This window comes from Mya arenaria, chromosome 14, assembly GCF_026914265.1.
Source record: "Mya arenaria isolate MELC-2E11 chromosome 14, ASM2691426v1".
Classification (NCBI taxonomy): Eukaryota; Metazoa; Mollusca; class Bivalvia; order Myida; family Myidae; genus Mya; species Mya arenaria.
Genome location: NC_069135.1, coordinates 61,376,717 through 61,400,565, shown reverse-complemented (window position 1 = coordinate 61,400,565; position 23,849 = coordinate 61,376,717). Strand labels below are relative to the sequence as shown.

Genomic DNA, 23,849 nt, shown 5'->3' with positions numbered 1-23,849 from the left:
TAAAATTTACAAGGGAATAGAAGTATTTTTAAGAAAAATGTCTTGCTTAGAAAACATTTTAAATGTTTTTTGTGCCGATACGTTTTCAAGAACATATAATCATGGACGTTTATGGTTGAGAACACCGGAACACCGGAAGTTATTTTCCAATATAAATGCCAATCCGTGAAAGTTTGTCTTCTTTACGTGAATAGCAATATTCATCAAACAGTTTCATCAATAAGAATTGCACCTTTAATTAAGATTGCTTCACAGACAGAGAAACAAAGTTATATCAAACGTTGTGTTATTTTTCCATATGGCAATGACCAGGACGATGCAAATATCTAATACACGAAAGTCCCATATTTTTTCATTTAGCCCTAGCCGAAAAGCGAATAATTGAATTATATAAAATTATTATGTTTTGATTAACCTTTGTCTGAATTTGATAATCAGTCGGCAAATACCTTTTAAATGGACTATTTTTGTTCTTTTACATTTCATTCTTATTTTACACTTGCTGTCATTTTCGGAGCATGGATTGACTATATGTTTTAATAAGAACTACTTTAGAAGGAAGCCTTGAAAAGAATTAGACTTTGCGTCAAAATCATCGTTCAGTCCGCTTTGTAAAAGTACGTCTGCTGTGTAAGTGGTTTTGACGTAGACGACGTCATTGACACCAAGCTGTACTATGGTGTCTCCTGAAACACAAACCCATCCCGAAACCCTGTACGTATGTCCATTTGCTACCTGCTCTCCATTGGTAATAATAGCGTAGAAGATACTTCCAGAGTGTGCAGCGCATAGGTGAACAGTGAAAAGGTAGATACCCGTGAATGGTGCTGTAAATTTTCCAGTTGCAGGATTGTAGCCTCCACTAACATTGTAAAGCATTTCGGTGAAGATAATGATCTGGTTTTTAGTTGTCAGAGTGTAATCGGCAACCCCCCGTGCTCGGAACAAAACTGTTGTGTGTTGCGCTGTAAAGGAGAAAACACATTTAAGTCACACATGTTAAGGTTTTATTTCTGCTACAAAGACAATAAGGTTTGTTTCATTATTTATAAGAGGATGATATCACTTTACTATTGGCATCTTCTTTTTGATGCATTAACATTTAATTTCAGTAGCAAATATACTGTTTTTGTTGTGTACATATATCACTTGTATTGTTTCCAAATCCTTAAATGGTGCTCAAACTTAATTTTTCTTGACTTTAATAATGTTATATTGAAAACAAAACTAAACCAGTTAGTTGTTGGTTAGCATTATCAGCAGAACTTTTTAATGTTCATTTGTTGCAATTTACAATCTCATTTCGTTAGGATGGGTAAAATTCAATTTTATCAATAAATGTTGCATTTCAAAATAAATAATCTCTTTGATTTATTAACAAAGTACTTTTCATCATAAATATGGCAATTTCATTAATGTACTAGACTATATGATAGTTTAAAAAATGTTACTATGTAACTGGCAAATACGCTATAACAGTTTCTCAATAGGGAAAATATATGCTTTGCGTTCGCACCCGTTTCATTTCATTTTTTAAGCATGTGTAAAATTTAACTACATGTTTAAATGTGTTTTGTGTTAAAGCAAATAAACACTTGGATTTGACAAACAAAATACTTTCCAACATATATGTTTCAATATATATATATATATATATATATATATATATATATATATATATATATATATATATATATATATATATATATATATATATATATATATATACTAGATTTTATACTAAATTCAATTATGTTACTATCTAACTGGCAAAATGCATTAACAGTAAATCCATAAATAAGTTAATATTTTGCTTTCCCACTCACATTACACCATTTCTTGAGGACGTGGCATGTTCAGCTATATTGATAAATATGTTTGTTTTAAAACAAATAGACACTTGAATTTGGAAAGAAGTCCTTTACAACATAAACATGTCTATAAGTTGAAATAACTTTGTCCCTATGGTAACTTGAATAGTACCAGTTCCTCCATAAGAAAGGTACGTTTAGCCTGCATACTTTATTTCCCTGTCTAATGTTCGGTTAACAGGGTATGTTCGCTAAGCTTCATACTATGTTTTAGAGTATAAATCCTTCTTATATAATACTTATTTTTGAGCATCATCGTAACTAGGCATTATTTGTTCTAACATCTATAAATAAAGAGTAAATCACGATTAGAGATGCAAAGAACATATAAGCCGCATCGCGCGTTTCTTTTTGGCCTTTGGACATATGTTTTCTATCCTAATGTTTTAAGGTGTTGGATTAAATGTTATGTCAAGTGCTTTGGTTTTCACTTTTCATTACAATTATTTTGCAATAACGTCAAATTGCTTCCCGTTTCTTCAGTTACATATATAAGAGACATTCGAGTGAACGTAGTGAAAACCATCGAGTAACATCACTTCCGACTAACAGGTTCCACTAAAATGGTATTTGGGAAATTATTTTATTTAAAAAAGACTTGTATGTACAAACCTTTTCTCTTTTAAGAAATAAGTAATGTTTTTATGCATGTAGATGGTGTATTTGGATAAATAATAAATAATAAAACATTTAATCAAACAGTTTTATTCACTAGAAATACTTACGTAAAAAACTACAAAAACTAACTCAGTAGCAAATATTTCAAACATAAACCATAAAAAAGCCATACATAATGATATCCACTGGCAAAAAAACCCCATATCGTCAATATGAAACTCTGCAACTAAATACGATATCACATGATGATTTACTATTCAGAAAATGTATCATAATACTTCGTTTCGTAATTCTCCTCATATGAATTCAACCAGAAGGTTCGATGTGTTAGCTACTTCAAATGTTTATAAATTTTGGAATTAATACTGTATAATTAACATAAAAAAGATATTGATATAGAAAATGACACTTACGCTGAGACAATTGCTGCATGGTTTCCATCGTCTCGTTAACGCGCTTGTCAAACTCCTCTCTTTCATTTCGCAATACTTCCAAATCAGTCTGAATCCCAGTTCTCTGTTTCTCCATTTTCCCTAGAATTTCATTAATGCGTGTTTCCCACTGTGCATGTTCGAATTCCATGCGAATCATTTTCTCCAAGAGTTGTTCATCGTACTCAAATCTTGATTTGAAACGGGGCTCATCACCGAATACAAAAGAAAATGTACAAAAAAGAACGAAACATTTCTGCTGAACATTCATTTTGAGTAGTTGAGTAATATTCTGAGTAGCCAAAAGCAGGTTGTGTATGAAAATAAGTATCAAAACAAGTTATTTTATACTGTTATTTTTTCTATGTTGCAGAATCCGGGCTTTGTTATTTGTCTCTGATAAGTAAGCCTTCAATTAGAAGGAGGTGCACCCGGTTTGGCTTTTGTAATCTTGCAATTAGTGTCATTTCAATTGTTTACTGATTTCTAAGTGATTGCGTAAATTAACTCATTATGAAAGCCTATTATTTATTCATGGAAACGCCCGAAAATTAGTATCATTGTTATACTTGTTTTTCCTGCTCACTTGTAATTAAGTTATTTCTACTTAAAAATGTTCCATGTGCAACCACAACAATAAAGCTCATATTGATATCAGAACATTACTCACAGGAAAATGTGCAAGTTATGATGTATGATTTATATGATTTTGAGACCTGGGTTGAAGACAAAACATGCCATGGCAAGTCAGATGAGACTCGTTTATTCGCGGAATAAACGTACGTTGAGAAAGTACATACTATCATTAAATAATGCAATTAGTTTCAACTTAATATTCTCACACAAAACTACGCAGAAATGTTCAAATACCTGGGGCCTAATTGCTAAGACGTGAAATTACTGTCCAGCTTTAAATCCTAAAATCCGAAAAAAGAGTAATACTAACACACTATACGTCGGACTGTGGCAATTACAGACATAATCACGGCGACATACTGTGTAACATGTCATGTCTATAAGAGTGACAAACAAATAGTGAAAATTGCATATGAAAATGTGCAATATTTTCGCAAATCTTTTTTTTTTCGCTTCACAAGCACACTTAGTTTCAAGAAATAAGAGTCAGCACACTTGTTCTTTTCCAAACGTCTTTTATTTAAACCAAATAGAATAATAACTGAAAACAAACTGCCCTTTAAATGCGCATATTCTTAAGTGTGTTATGTTGATACACATCATAAACTGTCAATAAAAAAAGCCCGATAGCGTGGCGGTTTGGCGTTCTTTTCTGGAACCATAGGTTAAGGGTTCAATCCTCCGATCACGTCATACCATAAATGATCATAAACTTGTACAAGTGTTTCGCTTGCCTACTGCTTATTTTCGAATGTAGTACTGGGAATTGTGAGTCTCAGTACTGACTAAACTCTGGGAGTTGTATCCCGTGCATTATTCCGAAAACGTTTAAGAAACAATATATGTATATGTATATTCACATAAGAGCTAGGGTAATTCTGACCCCTGTGTAGTTCACCCTATCTATCTATGTAACCTCTCTAGCTGTAAATTAGTTCAAGTTACTTCCGTATTACATGTACATCGTTTTTCAAAATAGTACGTATGTTGGGCCTATAGGAAATTCGTTATACTGTACGTTTGATTGCATTTAACTGCCAAACATTCTAATTTATCAGAGTAACATAGTGTTACTCATCATGCAAAGAAGTAAATTGATTTATTTCAAATACAACTCGAAGTAATTAAGAATTTGATATACATTGTACACAATTCAATTAATGATGTTTACAATAGTTTTTATTGTCAGACAATTCTCAGTCTGCTTATACTCGTAAGTATTAAGTTATGCCTTTCACGTTGTTATGAAAATAGAAAACCATAGAATCAAGTTGAGAAATCTTAATAATTTTGCTGCACTTCTTTGAATCAGCTGAATATCGATTCTTCAATGTGCTTCATTATTGTATTGTTGTTTTATGTTGGTTCTGTCATAGCTTTGGCATCGTCTTCTTGCAAAACGTAAACATTGTTTCTTACTCAAAAATGTTGTAGGAAATTCAGATGTAAGAAAGTTACCCCCTGAGGTAATTCACTCGTGAAGCTAGCATATTATTTTGGTTTTAATAGGTGTTGCGTTAGGCATAAACTGATGTGCAACTAACCTGCACATGTTGACATGCCAGCTGGCTAATATGTACTTCGTTCACATATGACAAGTATGAAACGACCAAATGAGACTCGGTTTAAATAGATATAAATGTGGATGTATTACTTACAAAATACGCCATTTAGTAATCGGTACGCAATGCATTTCATGTGTATCGACACTTTAATTGAAAAATTCTCAGGGTGATCGCCCACCATTTACGGTTTGCATTTATAAATAAGTATATATCATATACTTTTATTCACGAGACTGCTTACCCGTCATTCGTGTGCCTCGTACAATAGCTCATTATTGATTTTATCTCCAGAACAGACCACTGTTAAATGTGCTTTATTAGAATAGCACACCACACTAAGAAATTTAATACTATTATCAATAAAAAAAAAATGTTCATAACTATAACAAAACAATGGAAACAAACATGATGTTTTAATAACAACAGTTTTTTTAATGACTTTTAATTGCCTTTTTACATGAGTGCTGAGGATGCATTCAATATTAAATAATGGTACTTTAATCATAATACAAATAATAGTGCATACAAAAACTTAATAACCGACAATCAAACGCTTGCATATTTCAAATGAACTTATTTAAAATGTGACTTTTTTTGTTCTATGAACAATATAAATATGGGAACAGATCCAACATAAAATCGACTGTTGTAAAAGTAATTATATGATGTTCACTTCTTGCTTGATCAAATCAACGTTCAATACTGTGCACTAAAGTGTACAGTTGTTTTCTATTAACAATCCAATCAGCCTTTGTCTATTTCATTCAATTGCATTTGTTCTTGAAAAAACATTCATCACTAAAGCCTTGTTGGAAGACGCACAGTGTAGGTTATATGGGCGAGTAAGTAATTATATGAGAAGAAAGTAATTATGAAACTAGATAAACTAAGAAAAATCATTGATAACAAATATAGTGAGATATTTATGCTAATGATACAACAGTATTTTAACTTTTTATAGCGATTTTGTCACATTTCAACATTAAAAGAAACATTGAGTTCCTCATATTACATTATTGGTTTTTGCCCCAAAGAAACCGATTTCCCCCATCCATATATTAAGTAGATCCAAATATTTGGCCATGCTGGAAATCATTATCTTGCCCACGGGCAAAGAAAATAAAAACCCGTATGGAATTACTTTTTCACTACACGAAAAAAATCCAGGAAAATAATACATTTTTACTATAATCTGTTTGACTGAGGTGGGAGAAAAAGCATCTACCATGATGTCTGCTCGTGTAAGATAGGTTGACCCCATCACTCGCGCAGGGTGTTCTGCGGAAACTCGATAAACCCTTTTCAGCAAAAAAAAACACTCATGGGTTTGGATGAACCTATTGTACACTCTTGGCCACGGAAGATACTTTTAGTTTCGTATCAAGACATTCAGCCGGCGATAGGTCTGACGATAGGTTTGTGAGTGGATAGGGTTTACTGTGTACACCATTATAGAAAGTTCAAAGTATAAAAAACAAATTGAATGAAACAAGTGTACAAACACTTTTGTCAATTATGCATGTGTGAAATAACATCCTATATTAGTTATTATTAATTACGTCCCTTAAATTTGGACAGACCAACTTGGACCATATATATATTTAGTGTTAACTTTTTTGTACTATTTCAAAGTTGTAATCATCAATGTTTTCATTTAGCAAAATGTGGGAAAAACCATTCTCATATGTTCGTAATATTGCATCAACCTTTTTGTATTAATTCAATATCTCCGCATTTATCTTTTTGCAGTACTTGATTATCTTTTTTTTCCTATATATTAACAATGGTAATCGTCCGAATTCGCCAACTCAATCAACTATAATATTTTAATAATGGAAGTAAAACAACTACATAGTTCAGTCTTACGAATGTGCACTTGGCTCCTGTCGGCACTATAATAACCTCTCCCATAGGAATACAAATTATGAAATTCCAGAGCTCACTCTTGCTTACTTAAAATATATATTACACACAAGACACTCGTAAGGTTACGGATAACAAGTCCTGGAAGTAATAGCCTTACATTGACGTTATAACATCATTTATATTATATTGTACTCAATGGTTTTAGGAAGAGTGCGACAATATCCATATTTTAGTCCAAAAAGGAATAGTATTGTTATCAGTAAGAAAACGGAAACAGTCGTTGCAATCAGTATATGTTTTAAACCGCTGTTCTGTTTTATTAACAGGACAAAGTCAAAGTTCGTGAGGGGGTAACTTGAACTTTTAGTTGGCAAGTTTTGCTGAGAAAGCCTTTCAGTCTCTGAAGTTCCGTATATTTTCAAATGCGTCTTAGCAACATTGCAACCATAATCTGAAAATAATCCATATGTTAGTTATTCATTAAAGCATCAAAATGATAGTATCTGAGTGTAACAGTGTTTATAATTTGTAATTTATCTTGAACTTACTTGCAGAAAAAATATTCTTTGGAATTTTGCATGTTATATGTACATGCCATTTGCCTGCACTATTTTCTCCCCAAAACTGATTGGACCGAAACGTTGTATTTATGTTTTGTTTCATCTTTCCATTTGGTTTTGGCTTGAAATCAGCTAAAACTGATACCGTTCCAGTGGGTGAAACAACCCAAAGACTCAATGTATATATCTCTGGGTACACAAACTCTATTCCAAACAGAACCTCTTCAATTTTGTCAATACACTGCGTACTGTTACAGCCAATATCTCCGTACGACATCATTTCGATCCAGTCATTGGACTGGTTTTACCTGCGAAAGAATAAATTGACATTGATAAAGACATTCCTTTATAAAGAACTGTATTTTATTAATAATCTAAACTATTTCGAAACAAAAGTGTAGTTTATGTAATGTACGAAAATTATCTTTAAAGCCAAAAGAAAGAATGGCCAGCATTAGTCAAAAACGGGTATGAAAAATGATGTGAATTAATTTTTACATACTATTTTGGTTAACATAACCCAACACATATTCTTAGCCGAACGATTGTCCACAAATAATGTATATGTACAAAAGAAAGGTAAAACTTGAAGTAAAATTCATCAAACTCACATAGTGTCAGCTGAAAAGTCTAGAGTTCTTATCAACATCGGCGGTAACTCCTTCCACTGACTTCCAATCTCTGTCATCGTAAAGGAGTCGGGTAAGCCGTAACCCAATCTCGGATGGTCTAGGATTATTTTACTTTTTATTAATGTATTATATATGATAATGATTAGGTGACGGCACAGTAAATTCGATTGTTTAAACATTAAAACAAGTCAAATACATTCGTTGCCGCATTTCAGCGCAATGTCTTCTCGTTTGGGTACTGTTTCAGTAAACGATTTACTCAAGTGAAAGTAAAAATGCGTAGAGAAAAAAACAACAAATGTTAATAAATGCGGAGTGTTCACCTAAATATTCCCTATGTTCGACACAATACGTTGGCATAAAAGTACAGGGTTTTAACTGATATTATATGTTTTGTTAAATACTTAAGTTGTTACCACCTATAGTAGTATTCTCCTTGCAGGAAATACTTCAGACTTTAAAACTTTGTCAAAGGAAGGGTTCTTAGATGTGTTAAACTGTATATTCCTAAACAAGTTCAGGCGCAACTGTTCTAACATTTTGTTTGTTTGCACTTAAATACAAAGATATAGAGTTGTGGAAAATCAAATCCATAAATTATGCAATGAATTTATGTTTGATATTATTATTAATTTTTTGTAAACCAGATGAAAATGCCCGTAAAAAATATAGATTTGATTTTATACAAATCCCTATTTTCGGTGGATTTTAGGGGTACATACGAGGATGCATAAAGAGTTTCGTCTCAAATTTATTTAGAAAACAGTGTTTGACAAATGTAAGAAGTGAAAGCTTATGATGTATCGTGTATATTATGCAAAACCTTTTTGACGCTTGCGCTTTTGAAAGTTTACATAACAGAACCGGGTCCAGATTGTCTCGTGTCATCTTTTTTTGGGCTGACAATAGTTTCGTGGTAAGATGATAGTAGTCAAGATAAGAATGGGGTGAGAGTGGTCTAGTGGTACAGGTGTCCGCCTCTCATCCAAGAGGTTGTGGGTTCGATCCCCACTAGGGGTACTTTCTCATGGCCTCTCAAAAAGGACACAGTACTGGTTTCTGCCCAGGAAACGGACTCGAGAGTGATCTTATAAGCTATCAGCTTTCGTCTCAATCGAGCTAAAATAAATTAGTATAAACCAAGATAAGAATGAATAAGATGAATTAACATAAGATGAAATATCTGTCATTTTATTTCATGACACAAATCAGAATAATAATATTTATTGTTTCTTATATATGAAAAAGAGAGAGGAAACGTTTGCCAGAAAATATGTTTATTTTTCTAGAACACAGTTTTTAAATGGAATATTTTGATAGTTTTCATTTATTGTACTTTTAACGTTTATGTATTGTTCAAATACTATCTTTACCTTCATTGTCTTAGGAAAACGTTGCCATACAATACTTAACAAGATAAACTGACAACACTTCATCTAATGGTTAATGAATAGCTGATGTTCATTATTAGTTAAAAATAAAACAGGGCACATGACACAGGGTTAACCATTGACATCGACTTTAAGAGCATTTTTACCTCTAGAAATAGCAGAACTTCAGAAGTATGAAGTGCATGATAAATTGAGAAGTTTTGGGAATTATACACGATGGAGGTTAAATCAATATATTTGAATTGACAACTTAGTGTGTCAAGTATAATGAATATTTACTAGATAAGCTTATGTAAGATGATGGACTCCATAGAATTTAAAATTACGCGCAACATAGTTAAAAATTATTTATAAGAATGGAAATTACAAAATCACAGAACAATTCTATTCATTAAAGTAGATCCATTAGACTGTCAGTTTATTTGAGACAAATCAATGCATATGGAGTTGTTGCGAGCATGCCTTTACCATTACTGTTCAAGGATGTAAAATGCAGGTTGGAATACATAAAATGGTTACATGGTAGCTGTGGTCTTTTACACGGTTTATCACCATTCAATGTTAGGTGCTTAATATAAAACTTACAGTGTTTCCCAGCGCTGTTCTGCTTGAATTCAGAGGAAACTTGCAACCCAGTATGGCTACTGGACATAATCAAAATATGTTTAATGTCTCTTGCTGGCAATCCAGGACTGAAAGAAAGCATGCCAAAGATTTGCAATGTTCAATGCATTATACACCTTTTTCAATTGTTTGAAAATGAACTTTGTTATCTCATTGACGCTTACAATTTATTTCGATGAATAGCGATTGATTAAATATATCTGAAAACTATCCACTATCACGTTTTAGATTGTGATAATTTATCTACTCAACAAAACTTACTTGGCTTCCAACAAAAGAGCAATCATCCCGGAAACAATTGCGGTGCCAGCAGATTCACCCCCAAATTTCGTAAAGCAACGTCTTTCATCTTGTCCAACAGTAATCTAGAACAAATGTTGATTTATTAAAACGGATGATAAGTATTAGTCGTATCAGTATAGTTTAATGATGTTGTTGAAGAGGCGGTAAAAATAAAATATCCAAGGTAATATGAAATTGTGTGAGTCTTTCAAAATAAAAGATTTGTTTTTTTAAGAAAAAGATAATATAAAAGTAGTATGTCTGACCATATCAAACAGAGGATAAGTGTTTTGTTCTGTTAAAGGTAGTTATATATTACACTGAGTGAGCAACAAAAGTTATAGTTCACGAGTGGTGTTTATTCACATTTCTTGTAAACTATATTGCGACTTTCAGGTAAACGAACAATTAATACATTTTAGTAGAAAGAACGCGATAGAACATAGGTTATTTCGGAAATAACGACGTGGATATTGTATTCCAGCCTTGTGAGCACTGATATTTGATTTGGATAGCAAAATAAAATCAGTGAAAATATCAACTCAATCTATCATTTTAATTCACTGATATCTCTTTATAAACCAACAGAAAGCACAAAATACGTAGTCGTTGTCAAACATATGTTACATATGTTATGACTTGAATTTAAAAAATGATTGATTTTATGCACTATCTGCTGGACACAGTCTGACTGATAAGCCTAAATACTCACAGGTTACCGGATTAATAGTACATCTCATACAACGTAGTCAGTCTGACAATACTTATTATCAAACTTAATTGCAGACTCAATCTTTCTCATACAACAGTAAATAGATAATTTGAATATTTGGCAATATGATAAAGATAAAAACAAATAAAAATGCAAAAAAAGCAATCCTACGCCTGTGTTTATACATAAAGGGTCCATTACATTAAACGAGTGTAACTTTAATAATCTGAAATCTGAATAATGTCACAAATGGCAACACGTTGATATTCATTTTTTCCCAACTTTGTGTTCATCTTTAATACAGGCTCAACAGACCATTCTTGCATCTGTCCTCAGCCTGCCATTGCAAAAGACGGACACTAATGCAGCTGCGTTGACAACGCTAATGTCGGCGACGGTCCCATTGACATCGAAACACGCTACAGGGATAGTAGCGATGTGATCTGCCAGGCCAGACCCAGGATGTTCAGCAGGAAGTACGTACACTGATCCTAATCCTTTTCTACCCTGTGTTAAGTATATGCCTTGATCTTAGCATGTGATTATTAAGTGTCGAGACTAATAAAAAATACTCGATCAGAATAATTTGATCAATACATATAAAACCGCAAACTGCTTATGGCATCGAAATATACCCTGTTTTTTTTGGTGATACAATCATATAAGTATCTATCATGTGATTCCGGTACGGATAGAAAAATCCGAGGGCACGCGCGTAAGCCGGTAACGAGGCTTGTCACACAGGGGGCCCGAGGGTCGGATTTTTCATTCCGGACCGGAAAAACATCATTGATATTTTTTCTTGCATACCTAAAATTATGAATATGTGGAAAAATTCACGTAGAAAACGCACTTTTGTACATTTCACCAAAAAGCGCATGCGACGTTGTGTACTGACGTCATAAAGCGCAGTAATTTTAAATCACTATTGACGTCAAATAGTTTCTTTAAAAATCGCGCTTTAACGATTATTTATTTTCAATTCTTAATTAAAAGTATTGTATACTTATATTCTTGATTCTGCTTGATAGAAGTTGCATAATATACTTTTCATAAACCATACAATAAAAGAAATAAGAAGTGGCGCGTTGTTGCGCGTGACTCATCTTACATGGGTGTGTAATATGAGGTTTTCCACCGGTCACATGACTGGAAACACACGTCCGGTATGCAAGAAAAACAATACTTCCATATAAACAATCTAAACTAGCGATAAAATCACGATTATGTTTTTATTTTTTTATTTTAGTATCAACCTGTTTGGTAACGTGTAGCGCGTTTAAAACGAAACTTGTTCAAAGCCTTAGCGTTTCATAAAGGTCATGATCTGGTCATGTTTCTAAGTAAAACCTATTAACAATAATGGAACTTATTATTATATGAAACAGTATTTCTCAGATATTTGTATAACCAAACCATTCAATAGAAGTATGATGTAAATCCCGTACTTGTTTCATTCATTGTGTCAGCACTTCGTCTTCGTAAAAGTTGTATGTCACAAACGGTTTATTCATTCCCCAACTGTTGGAATACACATGAATAGCATCCTGTCTGTATGCTAAAGCTTTCGAAAAAATTGAAAAATCTATAAACGGTTTCCACCAAGTTTTCTCAATAACCTTTGCTATCTGTAAATCTTCAAAAAACAAAACAAAAAACATATAGTATATTACTACTATAACTGCTACTGCTACTGCTACAGATACTTCTACTACCACCTCTGATACTAGAATCTACTGCTTCTACTACTACTACTGCTACTGCTACTGCTACTGCTACTACTACTACTACTACTACTACTACTTCTACTACTACTACTACTACTACTACTACTACTACTACTACTACTACTACTACTACTACTACTACTACTACAACTACTACAATTTTTGACCAATGGTTCAATCAGGCCAATTGTTTCTAAAGATAAAATTTCATATGTATACACTTATGAAAACTAGCCCAGTTTTCATGCATCACAAAAGGGTGAAGGAATCAAAGTTGATCAAAGTGTTTCCGTTTGGTTGCCATTGGAAGTTTTGACAGGGTGAAAGAATAAGAGGGTCACTTTAGGAACAATTCTTTTATATCATTTTGGAACGATCCGATAGTTTCTATATAGAACTAGTGAAAAGTAACCCCGCCCCTGGTAGGCACGTTTTTTATTTATGAATCACAATTGGGTGGAGGAATTTGATATATAGACATAAAGGGAAAAAGTATCCCTTACCCCTGACGGCCACATGTTACGAATCAACATTGGGCAAATGCATTTGACACATGGTCATCTAAGGAACATTTCTGTGAAATGATTTTAAAATATTGCTAACGGATACTGAGGAGAAGATTTTGAAAGTTTTCCATATAGATACCTAGTATTAATTAGCCCTGCCATCTGCCGGCCATATCCTTTTAAGAACCCGGAATGGGTGAAGTATAATACAAGGACACAATGGAACATTTCTGTGATTTATTTTGGAAATCGGCCCAGCGTTTCTGTGAAAATGATTTTCCTTTCGGCCATGGCAACCAGAGGTCAGTATGATAACCATTTGTAATTTAAGAAAAATGTTAGAATTCCACCAAAGCAACATTCCTGCGAAGTTTGGTTGAAATTGTGTAAGTGGTTTAGGAGGTGAAGTTGTTTGAAGGAAAATGTAGCCGTCAATCACCTTATCACAACAGCTCAAGTTGAAATACCTGCAATTTTTGCCTTGAAAGCTACCCCGACGCCACAATAAACGCAATCCTCGTCTGTCTTCGGACGAGCAATTAGTCCAGCACATGCAATTCCATGTCTATGAAATGAATTAAAGCAAATGCTTATTAAATATCATATATTTTCCACATTTAAGCTGCTAATTTCTGAACTGAGACACCCCTTGTACCGCCTTTTATAACAGCAATAATAAGTTCTCGAATCTTATTAAAGTTGTCTTACCCTGTGATTGATTTACTTTCGATTATCATTGGTAAAATTGTTGGATGCGTGGAAGAGGTATCGTCAACAAAATTGTAGGACAAAGCCATATTCTGAAAATTTATTTATTATGGTAAAACACCTTAGAATTAGTAATTTTCGTTAAATAACTCTTTTAAAGAATGCATAAATTCTATCTAAGTAAATATGAAAGTGTTTTAATAAGTTTATAGTTTGCTAGACAAATGTATACATGGGACAACCTGCATATATTGATATGTGTATCTAGTGGGATACGAATACTCCACCAACTGCCACGTTGGGGTGGCATTTGGTGAGAAAAAAGTGGAAAGTGGTGACTACTAGATCAAAGTCCCATTTTCCACGGTTTTTCATCGTTTTCCAACAAATGCCGCCTGTTCCAATACTCTAGCAACTGCCACCACTTTCCCACGTCCAGTTCGTGGCAAATTAGGGGAACGGCCGAATTAACCTCGTCCCTGAACATGTAAGCCCAACCGATAGACAGTATAGGTGGCGTTGTCTGAGCCATAGGACTGGTATAGACTAAGAAGAAACATTCTTGCTTCGTCTTTTAAATGATCAACAATTGTCAACTTGCAGTTAACTTGAGACTTATCGTGCCAGGCAAGTATACGCTGACTGATAATGTAGCGGACTTCATAATTGCCACGTGTCGTTCTAATTATCAGTAACATAAAGAAATGCCAAATAATTTAATATCAATTTTTACCATATTTTCGCGTATATAAGTATGTTCGTCATTGATTCCGACGTCGGTGACCCCAACAATAATTCCCTTTCCGCTTATGTTTTTGTCTGCCCATGTACGATCAATTCCGAGAGCTGGATCAAAAAAGGGCGGGCATACGTCCATATATGGTATCTGAAACTATATTATAAAACACATTTGTCATATTAGAAGTAAAAGCGTTGATATGCCTCGTGAAAACTGATTAACACAATTGATCTTAAGAACGTTTTTAATAATTGTTCGTGCATTTAATAAAGATAATAACTATTACTATATTATACCGTTTTATTTCCGTATTTCTGCGCACGAGTATTAATGGCTTTTGGTTTTGCATCCGGAACAAATGGTGTTTCAAGATAAACTCTGTAGCTTTGGGCAAGCTTTTGGATCTTAAAAAAAATAAAAGATTAATGGGTGACACGTTGGACCGTGTTTGTCTGGAATATTTGAATTTTTCGTTAAACCTATATTAACAATCTTAAAAATGAAAATTTTGATAACACACCTCTTCAAAACTGCCATGTTATTGAATAATGAATAAGGGACAAATTCTAACGATTTGTGAGCAGAACAGAATTAGTTGTGACTTGAATGGAATCATATCGCATGATTTGATTTCCGATAACATGAGAATGAATCATAATACGTTACAAGGAATGCATACACCGCCGCTCCTAAAACGATTAATCAATCATTGCATTTGCTGAATGCTTAAACTGAACAATATAATACTAGTTGCATTGTACATATTATTTAGATTTAATAATAGAAAACAAGTATGTATTACATTTTAACAACTTTATATGCAGACATGATACATTGTAGTAAACTAATCATAAGGAAAATGACCATAAAGGGATTACAAAGCAAACACGATCAGAAATAAAATGTTGAAAATAGTAAACAATTAAGACATTTTACACACAGACATCTTTAAAATGCTGTTACCGTCCTTTTAAATATTTAAATGTGATTATGATGGCACAATATATGAAAACATAAATACATGTATATTTGACTGTTGCATCGAGTCCAATGCGACCGAACTTAGTTGATAGTATTCCGAAACTTTTCCTTCCTTCGCAAATATGAACAAATTAGTATTGATCTGAAAAACAATAAAGTGGAAACTAACAAAAGTATAAGACAACGGTACATGTATATTCAAGTTCGAGTATTTAAAAGAAAACACGTACATCGTACGAATTTCAATACATTAAATATATTTTTTAAATACTTATAATTTATTGCACCACTATTTTATTTTAAACTTTAAATCAACAATTAAAAACATAAATATAAACGTTTGTTCCCTTTTATGTTGAATGTATATTGATTTAACAGAACTCCGAAATGATATGTTCATACAATGACTGAGGGAGACCCCCCCCCCCCATCGCCCAGCAGCTTGCGTACGGAATACTTCTTCTCTCGAATCATACGTAATAAACGATATTGAAATAATGTTTGAGTCTGAAAATGCCAAATACTGAGTTCCTGGGTACCGCGTAGCCCCTTATTGAATCCCGAATACTCTTTAAATAGCCCCTAAATACCAAAATGGGCGTTTAAAATCGTTACTACTCAGCAATAATGACTAACCTTGCTATCAAACGAGAAGTTATACTTCATAAGATAATTACTTATGGCATTTATATTACTTTCCTCTGTTCGAATGACAATCCGGATCTTTTCATGTTCTTGCTGTGATGCATAAATAAGAGACATCAATATAAGAAATGTTAAAACAGTTTTAGCCGCCATTTTGACCCGAATAGGTCACAGTAACTACATTATTTCCGATAAAGTATTAGAGAATTTATATGTTATATATGTAAACACTTTATCACTTTCTGACAAATGTTTACATTTAATGTTAATATATCCAAAGAAATAAATTAACTTGAAGTCGATATTTCCCAATACAACACAAAATAAATATATTTCATTTTCTTATTCTTATATAATCATTGATACTGCGTCGTAGGTAAAGGTGTGTATAATTAGGTACGTAAATAAAGTATCGATGTCATCATTTGGCTTGCAAACAGATCGTGTCATCGTTTTGCACCTTTGATGATTGAAGTGAGGTATACATTTGTATTGAGCTAATTATTATAATTATTTAGCCACGTAAAGCCAGGAGCATAAATGATTTATCATAGTTCATGCTGTAAGAAAAAAATATTAAATCCAAAAGATCTCCCTTAGTGCGCAAAATTACCACTTTTCGAATAACAAAAATCAACGAAATTTCGCACGTATACGAAAATGTGAATCAAACCACATACAATGACCTCCAAACTAACTTGTCCGACAATAAAAAAAAACCTGTTTGTATGACTGGATATATGTGAAGCATACTTTTTTATGAATATGTATACCTGCTGATGTTTACTTGCATACTTTTGAAGAATGTTAATTATTGATCCAACAACCAAAAGTAGAGTTCAAAACATCACTTTCGTAAGGGTAATTTGAAATGTGGAGACTCGCAAGCCAATGACATTTCCTTAACCAACCCTTTAATAACTTGCATCGTCTCTTTTGGTTGTTTTGAACGTTACTTGACTCCTATTTGTAATATATGGAGAGGTTAGTGCCGTGGTTGAGGACAGTTTGGAGGCAAAGCGTAGACATTAATCGGGTTGATCCTTGCAGCGTGGTCTCGACGGATACGTGTTTTCACATAAAATCCGAATTACCCATCAAACCCGATGTGATTCAGGACATCAGAAAAGCGCCACGTCATAAAAGGCTCTACGTATCATTGATAAGACTTCTGTGAAAGGCAGCTATAGGTAATATTGAAGGCGATGGACTTAGAACAAAAGGTATGTTTTAACACCTTTAATACAGGTTTTAAAATTTGGAATCAAATGGCACTTTCTTTTTATAAACTGAAAAGTCAAATGATCCGCAGGAAAATTTAATATTAAAGTCTAATTAATAAAAGTATTTTAATAGTCACGTGGCAAGTAGTGTCCGTCTGATATTATTGGTGAAATATCATGAACTTGTCGTTCACACCAATAGTCTAACGAACTTACAAAATTTAGTAATTATTTATGAACAGTTCTTTTTATATAACAATATCTGAAATAACCGTGGTTAACTTCGATAACAGTTGGATACTCGCTTGTTTCTCCATTGGTGAACGTTTATAACTAATATCTGCGTAAAACTTAATCCTTTTGTTATAGATAACAAAGTCAGTAAGGATTCAATATATGAAGTAAATGTATCTTCTTGCACGCAGGTAGTATGACTCAACATATTTAAAAGTAATGTTTGTGTGTTTTTTTGCTAGATGTTTAAGTATTGTCCCTGGCAACCTGAATAGCAAGTTCCATTTGAAGAAAAAGGGTCAGTGAAGAACAATAAGTTAATAACATGATTAAACAATTGAAAGTCTTTATAATTTTTAAAATTCCAGTTCAGCAGCAAAACACAAAATATCAACTCAATAAATAGCTTTTTGTATCTATCCTACTCAAAAGGTTTCAATATTTGTTTAAGAGTGACATAATAATGATTTATCAAGAGATATAACAATTTCCAACTTGAAAAGCAAAACTCCATAAAAAACTTCATTAACTGGCTTTGTTAAGACTTGAACCAGCTAAAGGAAAAGTGTATACGTGTTTGTTTGAACGTTGGCGTATTGCCAGTTCAGAAGACCGCAGTCGTCGACGTTTTAGTTCCTCTGTTGTCTTTGCGAAGATGAAAACAGTTATCTGAAAATAAAAAAAGGAAATTGAAAAATGGATTTTATTAGTCATCGCAATTATATAATTGATTGTATCATTCAAGAGTATATCCCTTTTTGATAAAGGAATACTGAAATACCTATGAAAAAAGTTCATCTGATATCTACCCTTAGTAAATTATATATCGACTTTCCCGTATTCCTATATCCACGAACAGTTAATCTATTGATAACATGCATTGACATCTTTACAATTTATTGTTTATCTAAGTAATATACAAACTATTTAAACAGCTATTTATCGAAGGAAATATTCTACTCAAGAATTGCATAAGATCTTCATTTATTATTTTGTATTCTAAATAATATAGGTGTTAAAAAACCAACAGTTAATGTGTAGTTCATTTAACTTGACAAGACGTTTACAAAATATGATAATATCTGTATGGACAGAATAACTAAGACAGGTTTGATAACTGGCCAAGTCGCTTAAGTTACTTGAGATTTATATCCCTTAAATTGTTTGATACATAATATAATAAACCAATCATAATTTCAACGGGTGAATCTTGCAACAGTTTGCCAATATCATTCTCTGTTATGCTACTTTACGTGGAAAAAACTTTTTATAACGATATTACATATCATTAATTTAGGTATAAATATTTATGCAAAAAGCTACAGAAACAAGCTCAGTAGCAATAAGTTTTAACATAAACCCGGTTTAGTGGCACTGGGCAAACGCCAAAGACATAGAACACAAAATCACAAACAAGAAACATAGAACAGCACAAAACTCCACAAACAGCACAGTGCATACATACTATATATATAACAAGAGGGCCCTGAAGGCCCTGTATCGCTCACTTGATCCAATTCAAGAATCATGAGGTATGGATTCAAAACATTTATAGCTGCTGGAATTAAAAAAAATATAATACCTAGTTCTTTCCTAGTGAACATGTGTTTTTTTTAATATCTCGGATGATTTTTTTAATATCACGGATGACCCAGTTGCAAAACTTACCTTGCTGTAATAAGTACATTTTTGACCGCACATAACCCAGATTTAAACTTAACTTAGAGATTATTAATATAATCATTTTGTCCAACTTTTCTAATGAAACATTTATAAATGTGACCTCTACATTGTTAATAACTTTTGCTTAAAATTGACCTTGTGACCGCACATGACCAAGATTTGAAATTGGCATATAACTAATCAATACATACATTCTGACTAAGTTTTATGAAAATACAGTCATAAATGTGACATCTGGAGTGCTAACAAGCTTTTCCTATTTTTGACCTGGTGACCTAGTTTTTTACCACACTTGACCCAAATTTAAAACTGATTTAAAGAGTATTGATATAAACATTCTGGCCAACTTTCATGAAGATACAGTCATAAATGTGACCTCTAGAGTGTTAACAAGCTTTTCCTTCTGTTTGACCTGGTGACCTTGTTTTGGATCGCACATGACCCAGATTCGAACTTGACCTAGAGATTATTATTATTAACATTCTGACATAGTTTCCTGAAGATACAGTCATAAATGTGACCCCTAAAGTGTTAACAAGCTTTTCCTTTAATTTGACCTGGTGACCTAGTTTTTAACCCCAGATGACCTATATCGAAATCGTCCAAGATTTTTTTAGGGTATCATTCTGACCAGGTTTCATGAAGATTGTGCCCAAATTGTGACCTCTAGAGTGTTAACAGTCAAATTGTTGACGACGGACGACGGACTAAGGGCGATCACAATTGCTCAGCTAAAAATAGGTATGTTCATCAAGAATTGTTAAGTACCGCCTTGGAACTGTCAGTAAAATGTAAATTTACTGGGGATTTAAACCAGTTTATGTGCATAAACCTCACTCTTATCCCAACAATCCTTAATAAAGATAAAACGCAAAAGGTAAATCTTATCAAAGTATGCATTAACTTGCAATAAAACAAATAAAAATATACCCCAAGTACTTTTATGATAAGGGATCCCAACTCTATCTGCAGACGAAGGGATACAATTCAGAGCACCTAGAGCAAAACCTTTCAAAGATACGATGCAGTGATTGTTAAAAACTATATACATCCAACACAGTCTGCTTTATAAAATAAAAGGTTTAAAACTATGTGATCATAGAGTTTCATAATAAAAAGCATCATTGTACTAAAACTGGGAACAGATAAGGAAAACATTATTAAAAATAAAAGCGACTTGTATATGCTAATCTTTCCTTCCAAATGATTTGAAAATATAAAATATTTGAAGAAAATGAAGTCAAATGCCAATACGCTCAGAGTCAGCCAAAAACGTGTTCGCCAAATTCGGTTTTAAAGATAACATGAGTAAGCAAAATCTTCACAAAAAAATCAAAGGACTGAAAGCTTAGTTATGAAAGAGTGCGATATTCAACCCTATATTTTGTTTCAGGTATTCATCTTCAAAAACTAGAAGGCAAGTGCTCTTCAAAATGTTGCCATTATATCCACGGTTTAAATAAAATCCAAGTAATTCATTAAGTCTATCTGCCCAACTACCTGCTGGAAACATTTTAATTTTACGAATTCTCTTAAAAACATCCCCATAAAAATATTATAAGTCCGATTAAAAATTGATCTGTTTTTTTCTCAAGTATTTAGGCTGTTTCTTGTGACAATTTAAACCTGCACATCAACGTGAAAATTGAGCGACAACAGGATCAGAAAACCCCATTTGAGTTCATTAAAATCCGTCAGAAGATTCTGTGCGGAATATGAGGTACGGAATATTTAGTGCAGGATAATGTTTTTGAATAAAATGCTTGCTATTACGTATATACAATCAATTCACTCGTTATGACTATAAGAAGTGAAAGTCAATGATGACAACGATAACAATTACTTTTAGGTTAAAACAATTACAACAATTCTAACTCAGTTATTTGTTAGCCATGTTTGAGGTCTCCCTGCTACTACCAACCCCTGCATTTTGCCTGTGATTTTGACATGTTAAACGACCAATATACTTCTTAGGAAAGTTTTATGCGTATTTCATTCGATTACTCTTTACAAAACCCAATAAAAGAAGAAATATTTTAAAGGGTATTTACAACGCATTAAGGTCTTTGCGTTAAGCCTGGTAAAGACTTTAGTAGCATTTACATGTATTAGTAAAATACAAATAGGATAGAGTTCAATTGAATTGTCTCCTCTTGTCTCCAGGTTGCAAGTTCAAAGTGATTATAAATAGGTGCAAAATGGGCGACGAATCCGACTAAAATAAACTAGTATTCTTTTATGCAGATATAAATGTGTTTATATAACAGCGAAACTATTTTAAAATAACATACTTTAGGTTGCGTTAGTTTAAACTTATTTATTTTATAACGATTGTAAAACAAGTTATTACACCTTTATATTAATCTTTCTCGTTGGAACGATTAAACACGAGAGTGTGGTCTTGTGTAGTGGGGGGAACTGGATTACCAAGAGGAAACCAACAAGGATGTTGAGTGTCTGGTTGTAGAGTCTGACGAAAAGGTACATAGTTACGCTGCGTTATATTTTAAAACGTTCAATCGGTTACGAATTCTGTACAAGCCATATGGTGTTAGTTGTGTTGTTATGTTATTTAATGGTAACTTTCAATTTATATTTGATCATAGTAAATAGTTTGTGGTGTTTCCTTGCAGCAAACGTATTTGCTTTTTAGTTCTTGTGAACACATGGCACACATTTTGATTGCATGTTTTCATTATTTGACCAGTATGCAGACTTGACTTAGAATTTATAAAGACAAGCATTCAAGCAAGTGTCACGATGATTCGATGAAATTATACTTTCTATTTAGCTCATTATTTGACCAGGTGATTTAGTTTTAGACTTGACAAATATTAAAAATGACTTAGATTCCTTTAAAGCTGCACACTCACAGATTGACAGTTTTAACCTGTTTTATTTTTTGTGGTTTTCTTAACATAAGCAAGTAAAAAACAAAGTCAAATGACACTGACGCGGTAGTCATTCTTAAAAGCCGTCCAGGGTTTTTATGTTAATGATGTTTAGCCTGGACGGCATTTTACAATGACTAGTGACGCGGCTGTTTATATATTATTATCGTTTGCCAACATTACTTATAGAAACAATACTTGACATTGGCACGTAAAATATCATTCACATTTGTAATAAGGTGACTTATACGTTCATATGGCCAGTTGAAGATAATCGTTTCATCTGTTCTGTTGTCCCAACTTAGTACAAATGGCAATTTTAAAGTCAACGGAAGTAACTTCTCCGTGATTAGTTGGACAAGCTCATCTTCTGTTTCGAAATCAAATTCTAGTTTTATCGTATCACGGTTTGAACTTAAGCAATAGACACATCCCGATTTGCAACATATGAATGCAATATCAAATCAAACGACGCAACATTACAGTGATAAGATGGCATTTACATGTTTAGTTTCGTGATCGAAATCCAGTTAAGCGTATTGTGGTTTGGCATTAGGCGTTAGACACATAGCGGCTTGAACATCTTGAAATTTTCTAGCCAGATACAGACAATGTATATTCAAGAAGCATGGAAAACGAAATGTAATATCGATATAACACTTTATAACAACGAAATAAACAATGTATGGATAAAATGTATTGTAAGAGATTAAAAATCAAGCATACAAATGTCAACAAATTGCCAATTTCATTTTTGAACCAAATTCCGCTCCATTTAAATCATTAAAGCCTATTGTCAATTCATGAAAACGCCCGAAAATTAGTATCATTACTATACGTGTTTTTGCCTGCGCACTTGTGAATTAAGTGTTTTCCAGATTAATGCGTTCCAAGTGCAATCACAACAATAAAGCGTATGTTGATATAAAAAAAAAATCCGAAGCGAAAATGCGCAAGTTGTGTTGTTTTCTGAAACATGTTTAATAATATATATAATTTTGAGAACTGAGTGAAAGACAAAACAGGATATGGCAAGTCAGACGAGACTGGTTTATTCGCGGAATAAACATACTTTGAGAAAGTACATTTTATTATTAAATAATGCAATGATTTTCAAAACTTAATATTCTTACAGAAGACTTCGCAGAAATGTTAAAATACCTGGGGCCTACTCCACTGAACTGCTAAGACGTGAAATAATTGTCCAGCTTAAAGGGGCTGTACTCCGTATGATGAAATAGCGAAAATATAAGAAGAGAATTGTCGAAAACTGACATAAACTTGGTATCGATGTGTTCAATACATTTGAACTTACTAACTGAAG

General features: G+C 33.0%; 1 protein-coding gene across 1 annotated transcript; it reads right to left on the bottom strand.

The window, feature by feature from the left end:
* Positions 1 to 546: 546 nt before the first annotated feature.
* Positions 547 to 3,017, bottom strand: LOC128216353 (complement C1q tumor necrosis factor-related protein 7-like). The gene is made up of 2 exons (XM_052922912.1): positions 2,903 to 3,017; positions 547 to 965 (listed from the first exon to the last, which is right to left on the bottom strand). The coding sequence occupies exons 1-2, from the start codon at positions 3,015 to 3,017 to the stop codon at positions 547 to 549; spliced, it is 534 nt and encodes a 177-aa protein (XP_052778872.1).
* Positions 3,018 to 23,849: the final 20,832 nt, after the last annotated feature.